General features: G+C 47.5%; 1 protein-coding gene across 2 annotated transcripts in view; it reads right to left on the bottom strand.

The window, feature by feature from the left end:
- Positions 1 to 18,856, bottom strand: part of TTC28 (tetratricopeptide repeat domain 28) — a 171,550-nt gene that overhangs the window by 100,646 nt on the left and 52,048 nt on the right. The window contains exon 1 of one of the 2 annotated variants that reach the window (XM_063350763.1): positions 16,338 to 16,757. The exons of the other annotated variant lie outside the window; for it this stretch is intronic. Within the exon in view, the coding sequence (XP_063206833.1) occupies positions 16,338 to 16,364 (27 nt within the window). The 5' untranslated portion in view covers positions 16,365 to 16,757. Of the gene's footprint in view, positions 1 to 16,337; positions 16,758 to 18,856 lie in introns of those variants that run through there. 2 annotated transcript variants of the gene reach the window in all.

The raw sequence follows: 18,856 nt of genomic DNA, 5'->3' as shown, positions 1-18,856 counted from the left end.
TCTTCTAGGATTTACTACGAAGCCCCAGATTTTGCACAAAAGTGGATAGGTCAACCACCAGCAGGATCGTAAAGATTCTAATAATCTTGCTAATAACCTCTCTGGAGATCCCTGCAAGATCTGGGGTCACTTCTGCTGCAGTGAAACACAAGTCTACAAAGAGGGTACGGGTTAATGCAGCTAACACGAACATCTATAATGGGGCAAATCCTAGTTTTAGCTGCTTACTGGAACAAAAACATTAATCAGTCAATGCTGAGATGATTAACGGGATAAGATTAAGGTTAAAACTAGAAAATCTATTAACCTATTTAAGAAATAAATGTTGTACCTGGCAGGTCATCAGTCTTTTAAGCCTCAAGGGTTTAGAAGCTCTGAGCAAACAGGAGAGTGACTCATGCTGCCAAAATCTCTGTGTGAAGACTGAACTGTATGGTCCTGCCCCCCCAGAAGCCATACACCTTCTCCCCAAACTAAGCGGGGTGTGCCAAGACCATCGCTCCAGCTTCAGCCGCACCAGACATGACGTACCACAACCACGGCCCGGGGTGGGGCTCAGGAGGCAAGTCTGAGCTAGTAAGAGGTTGCTGTATACAACAGGAACCGGGGGGTGGGGGGTGTGGAAAAAAGAAATCGGCATCTGGAATGGCACGTTCAACTTCATGTCTCTATCACAGCAACTACCAATTCAGCTCATAACAAAAGTTTTAGTCAGAAAACCAAATTCACCCAGCCTGCCTGTTCCAGTCTGCATCTACGCTTGTCATTCAGCTGTCACACTCACCCGTTTGCTGTGTGTCGTGAGAATAATTGGAAAGAATTTTAATTATGCCTCAGAAGACATATCTTCTCAAGGAGACAGACACACACACATCTTTCACTCTAATTTCCCTTAGGAAAATTTCCTTCTAATGCATTAGTTCACATCATACAACCTACTACACAGAGCAACTCTCCAGACCGCACTAACTGTTAAAGTTCGGTGTTTATCACTTCCTGATGTTTAAAGCCATGTATAGAGCCAGTCAGGACTGCGAGAGCCCAAAGATGACGTATTCGGAGGGATGCTGAACCACAGAAAGGGGAAAAGAACCACTGAGGATGAAAGGGGGTGGGTGTTTTAGAAATGCAGATTTAGGAATACCAGGAACGTTGTCACCTTGACAAAGAACGCAGCTAAATGCGCAACACGTACATGAAATTCCATAATAATCTGATGAGGATGCTCAGTTATGAGATTATAATGTAAAAATACAGTTGGATAATGGGAACCAAACAGTAAAATAGTGCCTTGCACTTTTCACAAGTAACTAGAGGTTGTCGTGCCTGATGGATTTTGAGGTGTGGGCGAAAAAAAGAAACAAAGAGTCCAAAAGGCTCAGCTTTAAGTATTTACTTCGAGACTTATCGCAGATGGTTTTCCTCAACAGCAGAAGTAGAAAATGAAGAACTAACAGGAAAGCAAGCGAGAGCTGTCAGTCCTGAGCAGGCAGCCCCTGCAACTCACTCTGCACCCACTTTTCAGTAGGGCTGCCAAGCGTCGTACAGACAGCGCCGTCCAGAAGACACAACAGCTGCCAGTGCTTTTGTGGTCAGACTGAAAAAACAGAGAATAAAACGACAACGACCCAACTTGCATCCAGGAGCCTTGAACTTAAGCATGATTCTAACTGCATAGTTACAGCCACGATGGCATCAAGACCTTGTCTCAGGTAAAACTCAACATACATATTTTTGCTGCCAAAACCCTTGTTCTGTAACAGCGGGAACCAAAAGCATTCCTACTCTCCCAAGACTTCTCCTCTATGTTGAAGAAAACTAGGGAAAAGCTAAAATAATTTCTGGGGAAATTAGTCATAGGAAGAGCACCAGGCTGCTCTTTAGCAGAATTGTGAAGAATCTACCCTGCCTTCCTTCTTTACTTATATATCACATACTAGATTCTCTTCTTACAAAACCTGCTTATTAGTCACCAGACTAATGAAGCACGCGGCTGTCCTCGGTGACGTGCTTCCCCACACCAGCTGGCTCCTCTCCCCGTATGAGTCTGATGCAGCTGCCATCATTAACTTCCCAGGGAGAGCTCCTCCACTTTGCTGGGGACCAGATGACGGTCTGGATCACACCCGTCCCCTGGGTGCCAATCACAGCAACGTTTGTCGGCCTTTCAGGCTGCCCTGAGAGGCTGACACGGAAGCTCCAGTGAATTTCACCTCCTGAGCCAGAAGGGCTGTTCACGACGCTAGCCCGATCCCCAGGCAAGGCAGCCCAGACCCACCTGCCAAAGCACCACGGCACTTTGCCCTGCTCCCGCGCTCCTTCTAGAAACGTCTTCTTGATGCAAGGCCACCAGGCAAAGTGAGAAAGAGAGAAGGCCTTGACGCTGCACAAGCCCTTTCAGCAATAGCCAAAACACTGGTGTGCCATCCACACAAATTAAAATAGCACCACTCCATCTGAGCCAAATCCAGCCCACAGCCCTGGGCCAACCGACACCACCACACTAACGGTCCTCCTCCACACCTCCTCACCCATCAACCACAGCATGAATGCTGAGCTGTTCATGACATACATCAAAAAACAAACAAAAAACGCAGACACCATTAGTTTACTCGTGCCAACTATGAAAGAGTCCAGTACGATGCCCTGGATCTCTGTAAATCCCTTAGCATGTGACTGGCTTCGCCGCCAGCCTCACTACTTGGCATTTGTGCAGTTAAGAACCGTCAAACATGGCAAGGAACTTACACGCTACTGAGCAACCAGAGCACAAAGCGTACGCTTCAAAGGCCACCCCTCTGGGACGAAACAAAAGTCTAGGAACAACTGTGGCTTTGGGGAACTTCACCTCTCTCTCACTGAGTGCCTCTGCAAAACATTACGTCTTTCCCTACATTTCTTTACCCGACGAAACAGAGGTCTGTTCATTCTAACCCCCGCACACATCCACACTCCTGAACTACAGATCTCCAAACTGTGGGGAAAGTGGACTTCACAGGAAAAAGGCTGCAGAAGACAGTAACTGGGCCACTGGAGCACCTCCTTACTAATTATCCCAGAGCGCCCATTTGCTGTGTAACGAAGGACTAAAGCGTGTCAGGCTTCAGCAAAGCTGTCTTCAGCAACTTATGGAAAGCTTCCTCTAAGCCATGATGCAATTAGCTGCCAAGAAAGTGCTGAGGCAGGCAGAATTAGGAAGCTATAACAAATCAAGTATATAATCCTACAGCATTTACATTTAAAACAGCTGAATTGCTTATAACTCAAAATGCTGTAGCATGTTTACAATTTTATTTCATAAGATCGAGATGTCTTATCCCCCGAGCAGGACAAATGAAACAATCCAGCTTCAAAGCCAAAATGGGAAAAGACTCAAAAAAAGGCACAGATCTCCAGAGCTTCCTGACCAGGGTGGTAATACCTGCCACCCTGAGCCCCCAGCACGCCCCCAAAGTCGCTGCTTAAACTGAGAACCACCAAAGAATCACCATACCCCAGTCGCTCCTGATTAGCTCGTAGGAAGTTTGAGTAGATGTACGATATGGAGATCACCGGGTTCAGAAAACACTTTTGCATAAAAACAAGGGTGCAAGAGCTTCAACGTTCTGGATGCCACATCCAGTCAACTGGCAGAGAGAGAAAAGCAACTGTTGTTAAATTGTTAAAAGAGACTTGAAATCTGGTCCGTTTCCTCAGCATTGAAAGATATCAAACAATACACAACAACCAAAACAGTAACTAGCCTTGACATTAATTTACAGCATAAACAGTCGGTCTAGCCCTTCTTGCCTTAACTCTCTAAGTTATAATTGTCAGAATGTCGCTTTCTCCAAGTTTGTGTATTACCCCGTAACAGAACATCAAGCGAGCTCTTTTGAATCACTAAACCGTACAAAACTTCCATTATCCTAAAAGTCTCACAAGACACTAGCTTTTAAAAAGCACTGGGGAGTGGGGGGGGACGATGACACACGGACAGACATTTCTGCAGACTCTGTAGACTTCTGTAGGAGCCTATTAAAAAAACAAACAAACAAACAAAATAGCAAACATACACACAAAAGAACACACTCCTTTCTTAAAAGACAGTGAAGGCAAGGTATGACAAGGCCCTAAGCTTAAGCCACAGCATCAGAAAAAGAACACACACTATTCGACACTAATATCTTCAGCAGACCTGACATCAAATGGTAGGGCAGACCCAGATCCAACAGCCATCAAAGACGATGGGAATTTCTCCGCTAACTCATCTGAGTTTTAGGTTGGACTGCTCGGCTGAAATTGCTGCTACTAATTGCTCAGAAGACAATGCCTGTTAGCAAGGAAAGCAACCCACAGACCCACAAAACGCTTTTAATTTCCGATAGCTACACAAAGCACAGGATAAATGTTTCAGAAAAACATATAAAAGTGGCACCTGTAGTCAGAAAACCTCATCGTCACACAACCAGCCGCACTAAGCTGTGTGTCACGCTGAGACCTAACGCTGAAGAGACTTTGCTAATTCCAACAGCTGGCCTTACCGACCCTCACTACGACAGGAAAACGCAGGACACAACGGAGCGCGGGGCTTCCACCACCACCGGGCAGGTCAGGCTGCCTGAACAGCGGGAACGCTGCAGATTCCAAAGCACCAGGTACTCCTTCAGAGCCATCAGAGCCGAAGCACAGCTGGGGCTTACGTCCATATGGCAAATTTCTCTCTTTAATGTAACTTTGATACCGAGACGTGTTAAATCTTTGATTTTATTGGCAGATGCTGACTGTATTTGCCTAACCTCTGAAGCCTGCTGATTGACAGTGTTAATGCACTTTTTAATGGATGAAAAGGGAAATGACAGCTTTTGGCTCACTTTCAAGCACATTTCTTCGCTGTAAAATACCCTATAGCTCAATCTGCTTTTCATACAACCTAAGAAATCTATTCTTTATTGTGCTGCTAATAACTGGTGGCACACTGAAGAAAACAGGGGCTGGACCGGAATACTTACTGAGGGAGCCACTTCGCTGCCCAAAAGGAAGATGGTTTCTCCCTTTCTTTAATTAGAGCCGCATTGATCTCATCTCAGAAAATCCCAGACGGAAGCTGAACATTACTTCAAAATAATCTCTCAGCTCTTTCTACATCAAACAAAGTTTACCCGCAGACTTTTCAAGAACAGCAGCTATGCTACCACGAAGGTAGTGGCAAGAAGAGAGGCAGAGTTTTAAAGGAAAATGGCTTTTCTAAACACAGAACTGATTCGTTTAGCGAGAGGTCTGGCCGGCTGTCCACAGGACTCCGACCAACCGGCATGATAAGGTCGTAACGATGGAAGCTGTGTTCCAAAGTCTGTTGCTTTTTGAAGTCCTGTAACTCTAGTGTCTTTTATGGTCACAGCAATTGTGGCTAAGAAAGTCCCCGCTATGCCAAAACTCATGGCTTTACAGCCCCTCGGCACTTCACAGGTGTAACTGGGAAACCAGAACTCCCACGGCCAGGAAGGCACCAGGGACATGCCAAGAAGCCTGGGGACATGTGAGTCTGGGGAGAGAAGATGCCATGGTACGAATTCCATGTTGTGGCAGTGGGGTCTCTCTCTGCCCAGATGTGTCTCGTATGGGTCTGCCTCTGAACAAGAGCTAAGATCCAGAACCCAGAAATTCAGGAAAGGGCTCTCCAACCATAACAGATTAACATTTCTATGGAAAATGGGATGGTGCCAAGTCGTAACAGTCTCTGTAAAGTTCTAATTAACATGAATAACACAGCTGGATATTTTATGTATCAGCCTTCTAAGTCCCTCCTTCCTGCCACTTAAGTGTAAAAATAGTAGAATATTTTATGGCGGTTAATTCACGGCTCCTTAGGTGTGATTCCACTTTAAGAGAAGGCAGACTTGCCCCTTGCAGTGATCCATATGGGAGGCGTATGGACAGCCCGCCTTAGCCGTGTTTGCTGAGGAAGGTACAAAACAGCAGGTTTGTCAGGGAAACGTGGATACTTGGCAGAATATCAATGGATTTACTTTTCCTTCCATTCCAGATTTGAGTTTCAAGGTAGATGAGCTGGTATCATCACCTGGCAGGCTACAAGATGATCACAACAGAAAAGAAAATAATAGTGACAAGGTAAAAAGAAAAACACAAAAAATTCTGAAAGGAAACCAGCATCATTTACCATGAGATCAGACAGTTGCTTTATCCCTCTGACGGCAGTTTAGCTCAGAACGTATTTTGGCATGTTTCTTCACAAATACAAGGCATCTGAATTAATACGAGGAGGCGGCAGCTCCCAGAACTGCAGGGTTTTATGTGAGCCCTGTACCAGCAGAGCTGCCCGAGGGAAGCGCCTCAACCGACCGGCAGCCAGGTTACCCCCCAGGCTGCTCCCCCACTTTTCCACCCCAGAATCCCGGCTGAAGAGCCTGCCTCCCCCAAGCCAGACGTCTGCCCAGAAGTGCCGCAGACGCGGAGACCCAAGGCGGGCTGGCATTCAGCAGAGGATCTGCGTATTTTGTAGTTTGTAGTATTTACAAACTCCTTTCCATTAAAAGGACAGAAATTACTTGCAACTAAAGCCACGAAAATTAATTCTGATTCCAGAGTTTCAGACTAGGCTATCCCATAAACATTCCCATCTCAGCTGTACGGTTTTGTTCCAATGCAGCGTACATCAGGCAAGAAGCTAAACAAGCCCAGATCTGGGTTATTAAAATAGCTGAAGTCACTGAACTGTTCATGCTCCCAGGAAAGGCACGTAAACATAGTTTGCAATAAGGTGCCACACTTAGCTTCATCTCACAATCCTCGTTTACTCCATTAAATGGAGCAAGCTAGTAAATAATGAAAATAAGAATAAAAGAAACAACAAACAACTTTGATAGGAAGAGTCACATTTCCGTATAATGGAAAAAACAGACTTTGAAAACATGACTTACTACTCATTGTCAAAAAACACATAAAATAAAAAATTACAACAGTAACACCAAGGCTTAACAGTGGTTTTCCATCACTATTCTGCAGTTCCGTGAGCTAACAGGAAGCTACAGTAATACCTCTACATGCACAGAAAATGAAGTCTACTAAGACCTTAAAAATTAAACATTTTCCTGATCTAACAGCCAGTATCCATTTCGTAGCTTAGAAAAAGAGTGGTAAAATCTGTAGTTTTGAGACCTAAATTAGTACCATCTACCTCCTAAGCAAAAGGATACCACGCTACAGACCCTGAAGCATTCCCATCCGTTCAAACTGGGAAGTGTTGACTCCAAGCTGCCCAACACATGCATGCAAACGAGAGCACGAGTCTGTTTCCTCTGGGATGCTCCTCAAGAACTCCAACATGGACTTCCCGGAAAACGGATTTCAAGGTAGAAACAAACAAAGGTGGAAAGCAAGCCCTTCGCTTGCATCTCCAGCACAACCTTGAGGGCTGCTTTCCCCAATAAACTGCTACACCATCCCTGGAGCAAGTCTCTTACCCTCCTCGCCAAGCTTCTGGAGTTAAAACCGTGGTGAAGGGTCTCCTGAGCACCACCAGTGTCCACCAGTCCCACAGCCACCAGCCCTCCGACAGCTCGTCGTCTCGACACCGCAAAATCTCCCCACAGACATTCATTCGGAGCTCTTGGATGTGAGCAGCTGGGCTGTGGTGAGCTGCTGAGGGAGCTGAGCCCCCCAAACCAAACACGCTCTCCACGGGTTCACTCCCAGCGCCAGCCCAGCACCAGTGAGCACCAGTGCCAGCACCGGGGCGAGAGGTACTGCCCAGCCCGGAGGGACACAACGACAGCAGCCATCATCTAGATCAGCTCACGCCTCATAGCCTGGCCTTTGGGGGAATGGATCTCAGCTACACCGATGGCACAATCCCTACAGCTCTAATAAATATTCCAGGACAAACACTGCCGCCATTTTTAACTGTGGCTAACCAAAGAGTAACGGTCTCGGAGATGATTCCAATTAAACCGATGACACAGTCAGGTATTATTTATGAAGTCCTGGTTTTCTCAGCAGAGGAGAAAGCAATCATAGAACATGTCCCTATTCATCACTCCAAACCTTTTTAAGCCAGCATCCCAGCAAAAAACCCCCACCATCCTGGGCTTCTGCCATTATCCCGCACTGGACATTTCTCTAGCTGAGTTTTGGACCCTCCTCTTCCCCTCCCCAGAGGAATCCTTTCCCACTCCTCCACATGCATCTCTCCTTCCCAGACACTCTACAGCTGAAGCAGTCCATCCAACCTATATCAATAAACCGTACAGTTTCACTTTGCCAGTATTTTGTCAATAAACCGTACAATTTCACTTTGCCTGTATTTTGTCAGATTTGTATGCTTAGCTGTTCCTGTCAAACCTATAATCCAAGTTTCCAGTTAAACATACTTAGCAATACAAGCTGCTGCTGTTCTTACAAATTGACCCAGGAATCCCTATTGCAAGGGTCCATTAACCAGAGCAGGGGAGCTGCAGCCCAGAGAAGAACATTACAAATATGCTAAAAAGAACTAATTTCATTTGGCAGCTGAGGACTCCATTTTTTCCACGTAACATTGAGAAGTGACATTCAAACTTGTCAGAAAGACTCCAAATCACAAAATTCTTTTCCAATGTTCAAATGCAGAAATCTGATAAACGTATACCAACAGAGCACGCTAATAAACCATGCAGAGCAGTGTCCTCCAAGCCAACCTGACCTAAGTTCGGCTCTCTGCAAGAGAGGACAGAGACATGGGCCCTGACGTAAATGGAAGCTCCGGGAGGCAGTGCCAAGCAAGGATTTAAGCCTTGCTGTGACAGGCTGCAGGTATTTGAGCCTGGTACCATGCTGAGTACACCCGAATGCTGGTTCTGCAGCCAGGCGGAGCGGGCTCCCGTCCTCTCCAGGTAGGGGAAGAACGCTGCACTGACCCAGAGAAGACTGACTAGTCGCATCCATTCCCTTACCCCGTTTATTTATTTTGTTATGATCTTCTCCAGTTTGCCGTGCACTGAAAAGGCTTCTTACGCACACCTGAAGTTTCACCTTGACTTGGCATCCCCAATTACCAGAACACACAACATGCACGTCTTGCACCTTTCCTATACGGAGTAAATTCTTACCTTTGCCGAGTACCACATCCTCTTTTTTCACCTTCACCCACATCTAACTTTCTTCTCGTGCTTCTATTTGCTCATTTTTAAACTCTTTTGTCAGCTCTTGAAATAACAGATCCAGTTTAAGAGAAGCTTTGTGTACATTATTGGCTTTTCTTCTAAACCAAACTAAGTTTTAGTAGAAAGTGAAATGGAGGAGCGGGATTAAAAGGGTGATTTTAGATATACCAGAAGGTTACAAAGCCCATTCGCAGTAATGAAGCATTAATCTCCTAAAAGGATTCAAATGCTGCAAACAAAGTAATTTCATTTCTTAGCAGGAACAAATTAAGACAATTTCCCTTGTAGAAGTTTCCATAATTACAAGTAATTATCTTTTACTCTGAAATTCTCCAGTACAGCACTTACTGCAAAGAATATTCCTATCAAATGCTCTATTTAGGAAATACAGGAGGAATTGTTTCCTGGTGAATTGCATGTTCTCATCACATTGATTAACCCACAGTTCTGCTCTGCCAGAAAACACATTTATCTTTGACAATAACAACAAGAATCACCAATCCCTATTCGATGACCCTATCATTAGGTTATTACAAAAGCGTAAGACACAGACTTTTAAAAGTACACGCAGAGGAGGAATAAACCACGTCCACAAATTAAGTCAAAGGAAGATCATTTATAATGCTGCATTGTCCAATTAAGTTCTTTTCTGCTGGGTAAATCAAAGGCTCAAAGACGACATTTTGAAGCACATTCTTCTTGGGCAATAAGGACACGTATGGCAACAGCTGCAGCAGTATTTGTAAAAACCATATAAACTCAAACAAAATACCAGAGGTTACAAGAAACTAAGCTTTGCATTTGTTGTGCTCGTGCATAAGCAAAACGTACATCAGGAAAATGTAGTGTCAGTTACTCACTATTTTTCATAAGCAAGCATGTACAATCCCACATGTCATGCCACTAACCGTGGGAAGAGTGTCTGCTGGGCTGCTGCTGCCACTGCACATCTCTGTTCCCATATAACAGCCCCGTTTACACGTCACTCCCAATCCTACGCCGCCAGGGCACAGGCTGGGGTTCCAGCAGAACAGCAAAATGGAGCCTGCTCTAACCAGAGGTAGCGCAGCGTTCATTAAACTTCTGCAGTACCTGAAAAATCAGTGATGGATCGAGCTTGCTCATAGCACAGCATCTTCCAAGCATTTTAGAACCCCGGTTTTCAAACGAAGCTTATTAGAGCTCATGCTCCACCCAAGAGTTAAATAGCATTATCAAAGGGCCAATCTCTACCACAGTGGAAGACCCTAAATATTCACAGTCAGGGGGAAGTCAGTAATCCATACAGCAGAAGACCCTGAAAGACAAGTACTAGAGATGACAAGAGGCAACTGCAATCTGATAGCAAATGACAAAATGATGATGTTTTGGGGGGCTGGCCCCTCAAAAATCGCTGGCTCTTTACTGTGTTCACAGTAGGGAAAGAGAGTTCGCAAAACCAAGTGGGTGTCACGTATCTTACGACACCTCTGAGACTGAAAATCCATCAAGAGAAGATGTAGAAACTCTATCATATATTAAAAACTTTGGATAATGCACTGTAGTTTCAAATTGCGTATTACATCCCGTCAGGATGTGTGGGGTGCGGGGCAAGACTGATCAGGATTTCACAGGTTTTTCTTGTGGGTCTGGAAATACAGAAATCAGCAGTGACATCGCCCTCACCTGCTCCTGCCCAGGCAGCTTCCTCCAGGGCAGCCACCCTCCGACCCGACCCTCCTGCGCAAAGCGGAGATTGCCAATGCCTTTCATGGCTTATCCACGTACCACACCACAAAAGAGCAACACTTACATGAACGGAGAACAAAACAGCAAAATCAATTGCCGAATGTTAGGTTCTTGTTTTGAAATTCTGTGCTTTTTCCAAAGTCTCATTTACTACTGCACAAAGCACTTCACCAACAGAAGACAGCACTGGCAAGCTCTCTCCCTCTTCATTCTCCACTGGAGCAGCCAGGACCCACAACAATTCTAATCAATCCCTGCTGAACAAAGGGTATATTCAGGCAGCACAGGCTACTAATTGGTATAAATGAACAAAAATGTAAACTTAAGCAGCTGTAACTTTGCTAGTCATGTGTTGAAGTTAGATTTAACCTTGTTCCAATATTTGACCCCCTTCAAGGAAAAACGTTTGCTCCTTGCCCCTAGCCAGAATTTCCTACATCGAGAGTCGCACCCATTGCCTCTCACCTGCCCTGGGCGCCTCCGAGCAGAGTCTCTCTGTTTCCTCTACCCCCTCTCCAGCGGTGCCTCCTTCTGCTCATACAGCAGCGAGATCTCCTCTGAGCCTCTTCTTCAAGGCTTTCTCCTTCAAAACTACCAACAAACAAAAAACCAACCGAACCAACTCACCAGAAGGCCTTCAGAAATCTTTAGCAAGCAGGGCTCCTGCAGTCCCAGCTTGGGAAGGTCTGGAGACAGCATTTACCCTGAGAAGTCCAAAAAGCAAAGCCCTGTGGCCGGCAGCGAATTCAGCTGCAGACCCGACATCTCCTTAGACCCTACATCTCCTGAGACCCGACACCTTTGGAAGGAGCTTCTTCATTCCAGGTTGCTGTTAAGAGGAGGAGAGAGCTCCGTCACTCTGCAGAACGACAGATTACCAGCTCGGATTCCTATGAATTCAGGCATAACATCATTCCAGAGCCAAGTACGGTATGGCCTTAAATGGAAAAGATCTACAATATTTAACAGGTCAGGAATACTATCCATTTTTGTTTATTTAAGTGTCTAAGAGGGTAGATTTAGATTTTAAAAGCCTCTTAAGAAATATGACATAGGAAAGCTTACTGTGAATGCTTTTAAGTTTAAGTGCTCTCTGATAACTTCCAGTTATAAAACCGGAAGGAAGAAGCAGGAGGGGGGAGGGAAGGGGAAAAATAAAGTAGGAAAAAAAATTTTTAAAACCCCAAACAAACAATTTGCTTATTTTCACCCAGTGTTAGCAGAATTCTGCAAAACAGGTGTGATTTTCCAGCTTCGAAAAACCAGCACTTGTCATATCGGTAAATCCTGATGGTACCAATCCCACTGTCGCCCATAACCCAGTGACCTGTAGGGAAAGGAACCTAAGGGTTGACCAAGCTCACGCTCCTATGCGGAAATTATCATCGTCTTGCAAGTATTTCTCAGTCCTTTTCTGCTCTGGAGCACACTCGTTTCACCAACCAACAGGGAGGGAAGAGGTTACTCCTACAGAGGCAGCCCGCCTGGGAATCAGCCCGTTCAGCTCCACACCCTCTGACATTTCACAAGCCATACGACACACGTTGCATTCACCGTATTTTCCCAACAGCGCTTCTGCATAATAGGCCACGCAGGAACCATTACTGAGAAGAATAAGGCCACGAAAAGGATACTCTGTTGCTCCTAATGAAATTAACAGAGACTGTCTGATGAACCCAAACACCTTCTCGTCAGACTCCGCTTCCGCACAGGGAGGAAACGGTTCCCCTCCGTCCGCGCAGGAGTGGATGTGCACCCCCAGGTTAAGTAGCAGCATGGACAGATGGAGCCACGAATCGTGGGGCACGGGTACAGACTAAAAGGAAACCCCCAAAAAACAAAAAACAAAACAAACCCTGAGCTTTTGGATCCTACTGTTACGCTTTTTAAAAATGACAGTGACCAAGCTGAAATGCCCAGTCACAGCACGTAATTTAAAATCCTAACAGAGGAGTTAGACGTATCATAATACTATAGATCCAGACTTCAAAAAAACCCAATACAGATCTCAGAGAGAATATGTTATGGCAGAAATATAACAAGATTTGCATGAATTTACTACGAGCATATTTTTTTCTGTACTGCACGAAAACTGAAAAAAGCAATTTGTTTCTCGAGGAGTTAGTACACATGAAGGAACCCTCTTCCTGAGATGCTCTTGGTAAATAAACATAACTTTTGCATGTCAGTAACGAAGGGATATTGCAGTTCATCACTGTGTTGCTATTAATGATTTATTGAATCCTCCACGAAATCTGCACCTGACACAGTCAGTGATTTCAGGTTTTGTCCAGTATTTAATTATCATAACTGAGTAGCAAATGACTCCTATGTGCAATTTTTTTCCTATGTAAAACGGTTTCTGTTATCAGGCTCCTTAAGCAGGCAAAAATTACCACTTTGCCCTGCATAACGCACAAGGTACATTAAATAAACCTGAAGCGCTACTTTTTTCAGCTCGCTGGCTTCAATATTTTGAAAAAAGTGCTCTCTCACCTGAACTCCAGCATCCCATTATGTGATCACAAGTATAATGGCTTTATTATTATTATTCACAGATAAAAGCATCTGCATTAGCAAACAAGAACATGCCACCATCCAAGCCGTTCCCTTCTTCCCTCAGCCGAGAGGCTGCAGCACATCCAAGTCAAGGACGGGTCAGAGCAGCCCGAGGGGCGCCCGGGGCGATGAGATCCAGCAAAGAGCAGCACAGCGCAGACTGGTCCCATCGCCAGGGAGCCACTGGGCCAGCATCCCTAGGACAGCACAGGTGGCACCTCATCCTGCCGGCAAACTGTACCCTGAGGCCGAAGGAAGCTTCACAGAGAGGTTGTGATAAGGAATGGACTGGAAAGAAAGACGCAATTCCTGCAGCCTGAGCCACTCAACATATTAACATGGCTAATTTTACGCTTTTCAAAGAATATAATCAATATAATGCATCAACCATATCTGTATCCAGATCATGCATAATTTAATTACTAGCCTCCTGAGAGTCTGTTGGTGCAGTTCTGCTCACCTTGACCCACTTATGCTTGAATTTCAGCCTGGCTTCCCAAGGAAACGGGCTCACACCGCGCACTGCGGCCACCCACCCGCCCACCCCAGCTCTGGCAGCTTTTGGGCCCGCTGACCATTCAACAGAGAAACACGTTTCAGTGGCAGTGGCCACCTGGGCCACCAACATGAACCCTGCTGGGAACCAGCCACCTGCTGGGCGGAGATACAGGGGGAACCCGAAGGGAAACAGAGCCAGAGGCAAGTCGCGGAAGACCACAGGGAAAGAATCTTTATTAGTGCTGGTGCTTGTGGAAAAATTTAGTAATTTTCTAAACTTAGAAAAAATATACGCGGTTTACAACAGAAAAAAAATATTTCAGTCACATGCAAACTCTTTTTTTCATTAGCTGAAGGCAAGGTAATGCCTTACACGCTACAGCCGATAGTTGTATCTCAGCATCACCAAACAAAGGAGCTTACCCCAGGTTTACACACAGGACTAATAAACTGCACGCCATCCTACGCTGCACGGCTTAACAGTGGTTAACAGCAAAAATCCCGCAATGAAAAAAAGCACCCTAACCATTTAATAACAATAAAAAAAGTGGGCAAAGCAAAAGAAAATGAGTACAAATCTAATAAATCAATCAAGGCTCCTCATTCAATAGAGCTGACAGCTCTTATATTTGGGTATTTTAACGGACAAGAGGCAGACAAATCACTTCTCAGAAGGCACTTTCAGAAACAACCGATGGCTATAAAGGACTCAGGGCCTCGGGAACGCTAGCTACTACACTGTCTTTCTCATTTTGCGTCCTATTAAGAAACGGAGCAGCAGTGCCTTCTCCAGCAGTCTGCATGAGTCATTTTCTTGAAACCGCTCTGTAAAGCACATGACGGCAACACCACAAAGGCACCCCGGCCCGGCCAGCAGAAATCCCGGCTGCTCTCACGTGAGTCTGCTGGCAACACTGACAAAATAACCTCTGCTGAGATTTTACTGGTACTACAGTAGAAAACAGAACCTATTCCAACACGAACATAGTTTCCATCACATCATAGCAGGAGCAGGGACTGGTTTTTGCTCAGACTAGTAAGATGCTTGACAGTTCAGAGGAATTCAGCTATCTTTGGTACCACTGCACCATCAAACTTGGATGCCCAAAATCACCTCGATTTGGACACAGACGATAATGCAGAGAAAAAAAAATAGCCATCTGACATCGTGATTTAAGCATAAGCGGGTGAGCCAATACTGCAGAGTGAATCCTGACACTCGGAACGGAATCTTCCAGAGCCGAGGAGTCCAGCCAGCAGCCAAGAATAATATTTCAGTGGTTCAGTCGATACTGCTGTAACCATGGCCTGGAGGGGTTTCCACAGCCATAACCACAGGAGTGACTGCACATTCAGTTGAAAATAGTAAAAACAGACATTTAAAAAATCTATAGCTTGTAGACATCTTAAAACCAGTTTGAAAGGAGGCACAGAGGGGCTTGAAAAATGCACAGACGCTCCCAACGAGCTTGCCTGTCATCTGCTTATCCTGCTGAAGACACAACGATTTGAAATAAGAACTCCTCTCACTAGAAGCAATTGCCTGCTTGGAAAAAAAAGAAAATTAAAGGAAGAGCTTCAGAACAGCTGAAAAGAGATGAGGTATCAGTGACACAAAGCCTGACGGATTACCCAGGGATGCGGCGGGAACACACGCTCCCGTCAGGACACTCCGAAGCACCATTTATTTCCATGTCGAGCACTCCAAGCAAGAGACGCTCTCATGCATTTCACATATGATTTCTATTTCTTCCCTGATGTAAAACACAGTATCACACATCATGCTACAAAGAAAGAAGGAGCCCTGCTGGTTCAAGCAGGTTTTTCCAAAAGAAAAAAAAAAATAAAAGGAAAAAGAAAAATAAAAAAGTATAATAGCCCGCAGCTGCCAGGAGCAAGGGGTCAGTGCCGAGGAGGGGCGGCACAGCACACTCCGTTTGCTCGATTTTCCCTCAAAAGAATGTCAATAAAAAGCGCTGCCAAGCGCCCTGGGAGGAGAGCGTCCTGCCCGGCGGGACGGTACCGGAGCCGCCGCCGGGCCACCGCGCCCGCGCCCCGCTCGCCCCGGCCCGCCACGTCCCGCCGCCGCCGCCGCTCTGGCCCAGCAGCCATGTTAGGAGCCGGCCCGACCACCGGACTGACCGCCCGCGCCCCGCCGGGGCCCAGCCGAGGGGACGGCGGCCCCGCGGCCCGGCTCGGGCCCCTCGGCCGCGCCCCGCCGCCGCTTCCCCTCGGCGTCCCGGGCGGGGCGGGCGGCGACAACCGCCCGAGGGGAAAGGAAAAGTTGGCGACGCCTCCCGCGACGCCGCCGGGGGGGTGGGGGGGGGGACGACACACGGGCCGGCCCCGCGACGGGAACCGGGACCGGGAGGGGGTCGCCGGCGGCGGGCCCTGCCCCGCCTCGCCACCCACCTTCTTCCGGGGCTGCCATTTCATCATATTTGTAGAGCGGCGACGCGGAGCATCAAGGTCGCGCTTGGGTGCCGGCGGCGAGCGCAGCGGGGCGGCAGCCGGCGCTCATGCTGCCCGGCCCCGCCGCCAGGCCCGCGCCGCGCCCCGCCGCGCCCGCCGGAGAGGAGCCGGCCCCGCCGCGCCGGCCATAGGAGCGGGGGCTCTCCCCAGCCGGCCCCGTCGCGCCCCGCCAGCACCGCTCACGCCCGCGGCCCGCAGGGACCCGCGGCTCCCGGGCGCATCGTGCGCGGATCGCCCTGCGCCGAGTGTGGGGGCCCGGCCCGGGCCCGGCTCCGCCGCGCACGGAGGCAGAGAGGGGCGCGGGCGCCGGCAGAGCCCGCCGCCCCCCCCCAGCACCGCCGGGAGCCCCCGGGTCCTGCCGCCGCCTCCGCCCCGCCCCGCGCCCCGCCCCGCGCCCCGGCTGGCCCCCCCCCTCCGCCGGCAGCACCCAGCGCCGCCCCCCGCCGCCCTCTCGGGCTCCCGGGGGGGATACCGGGGCCGCAGAGGTGCGGACGGGATGAACCGAGGAAAAACGGAGGCGGGGGAAGGAGCGGTGGGTGCCGCCGGGCGCCGTGGCGCCCCGCTTCGAACCGGGGTGGGGGGGGGCAGCGGGTCCTGGGGTGGCGGCTCGGGTTTGGCAGCGTGGGCTCCCCGGCACCTCCGCGTTCTAAAGAAGAGGTGAAATGCGGGGTGTTGGGTTAGTCAGTAAAGCTTCTACTCGTCTCATTTTTTATTACTTTTTTTTGCCACAAATTGCAAGAAAACCCAGTTCAAGAGGTTTGGCTTTTTCCACTAGCGGCATGCGTGTGATGTCAAACCCCTTCACGTCCCGGCAAAATAACACTGTCCTCCCTCACAGGTACTTTTTTTTTTTCTCCCCAGAGTAGAATCCAAGACGGTGGTTTAAAGCAGTCCAGAATGGGGTTTAATCATGATGCTCCAAAATGCAAAAGCTTGGGGTTCACCAGAAGAAAGAGTGTTTCGGTTCTTGGAAGTATCTTTTTAGGCAATACTCGAAAGGCTGAGATCACCCACAGAAAAGCTGCAAGTCTCACCACATATTAAAGCCAAACAGACAAAGCAACGACAGGACCAAAGTCGCCCTGTGGTGTGGTGCTCGCCACACAATATAAAAATCTGACCTATAGAGCGGGCAGCAGAGGATATTATTTTGGGGAGAAAAGCCTGTTCTTTCAGCCCACGTCCAGGGGAAAGGGATAAATGAACTAGGACTAAACTCGATTTTTCCATGTAATTTCCTGTTCAGTGCATCGGTTTCTCCCGTCACCCTGCGTTGTCTCGCGTGCATTGAGGGAAATACAACCTTCCCTCCATGTGGCTGGAGCACTTTGTGCATTACAGTGGAAGAAAACCAAAGGAGACATACCAATCCCAGCACCTGTGCAGAATTCACTGGGGCCTGAAGCAAAATTCTTAGTACATCTTTTATATCCATCAAATTGAGAAACTATAAGTTCTTGAGCTGCCATATACTACCGTTACAGTATACTGCTGTTGTACAGGGCCTGTAAAACTTGTTAGGCTGAGAACAATCCAATTTCTCAATCCTGAGCTTTGCTTTATCTGAATAAGATGGTGCAAGATTCAAAATGTGGTCCATAAAGTGCATTATTACCAACATCCTGCTGTAGGACCTAAGATTCGATTCTAAGAAGCTCTGGCTTTTCTCCCTGGTAATTGCATTATTTATTTTACTGACATGCAACTTTTTCTCCTCTCAGAGACATCTGCTCTGCCTTTTCTTTCCCCTCTTGGTACTGTTCTGAGACTAGTCTCTAGAAAATGAACAGAGTCTCAGGAGTGTTAAAAATCCTTAATATATGAACACACCACAATGTAACTGGGGTTTGTATTAAGAAGCGGTGCAGAGTCATAGTTTTCATTGCTATGATGAATGAGCAACAGTGCAGCATCTCGGAGGAAAACAATAAATTTAATGGCAAACGTAGTATCAAAACTTAGATCGATAAATATTGAGTACTAGGTCCCTTGGAAGTGTAATGGTCAGGGTCTTCTCCCTGCAGTTCCTCCGTCCTGAGGGCTGGTGTCCCTGAGATCACGCGGAGGCAAGAGCAGGTAGCTCATAGCAGGTGTTTCAACTCCAAGCCCCTGTAGTCAGGGGTTGTGTCCCTTCCACAAGGGCTGCACCTATTCTGGAACGAAGACAAAGCTCAGGCTTCCAGAACACATCAGCCTCGCTCACCTAAAGCACCCAAAGTAGTTTCCATCCTGTCCAGCACTGCCCTCAAACACCTGCTCCCAGTCCTCTGCTTCTGTTCACGCACCTTCCTCTGGATTCCGGGCAGTACGCGCGGCAGCGTGCTGCAAATTACATCGCCGAGAAGATGCAAATGAAAAGCAGAGCTTTGAAAAGCAGTAGGGACAGGAAAGAATAGGTGTGGCAGTGCAGAAAAGGAACTCCATCTGGTTTCGCTCATCAGAGCGAGCGTATCACGGAG

Source organism: Chroicocephalus ridibundus, chromosome 13 (genome assembly GCF_963924245.1).
Source record: "Chroicocephalus ridibundus chromosome 13, bChrRid1.1, whole genome shotgun sequence".
NCBI lineage: Eukaryota > Metazoa > Chordata > Aves > Charadriiformes > Laridae > Chroicocephalus > Chroicocephalus ridibundus.
The sequence above is the reverse complement of the archived record's forward strand: the minus strand, read 5'-3'. Positions and strand labels throughout refer to the sequence as shown.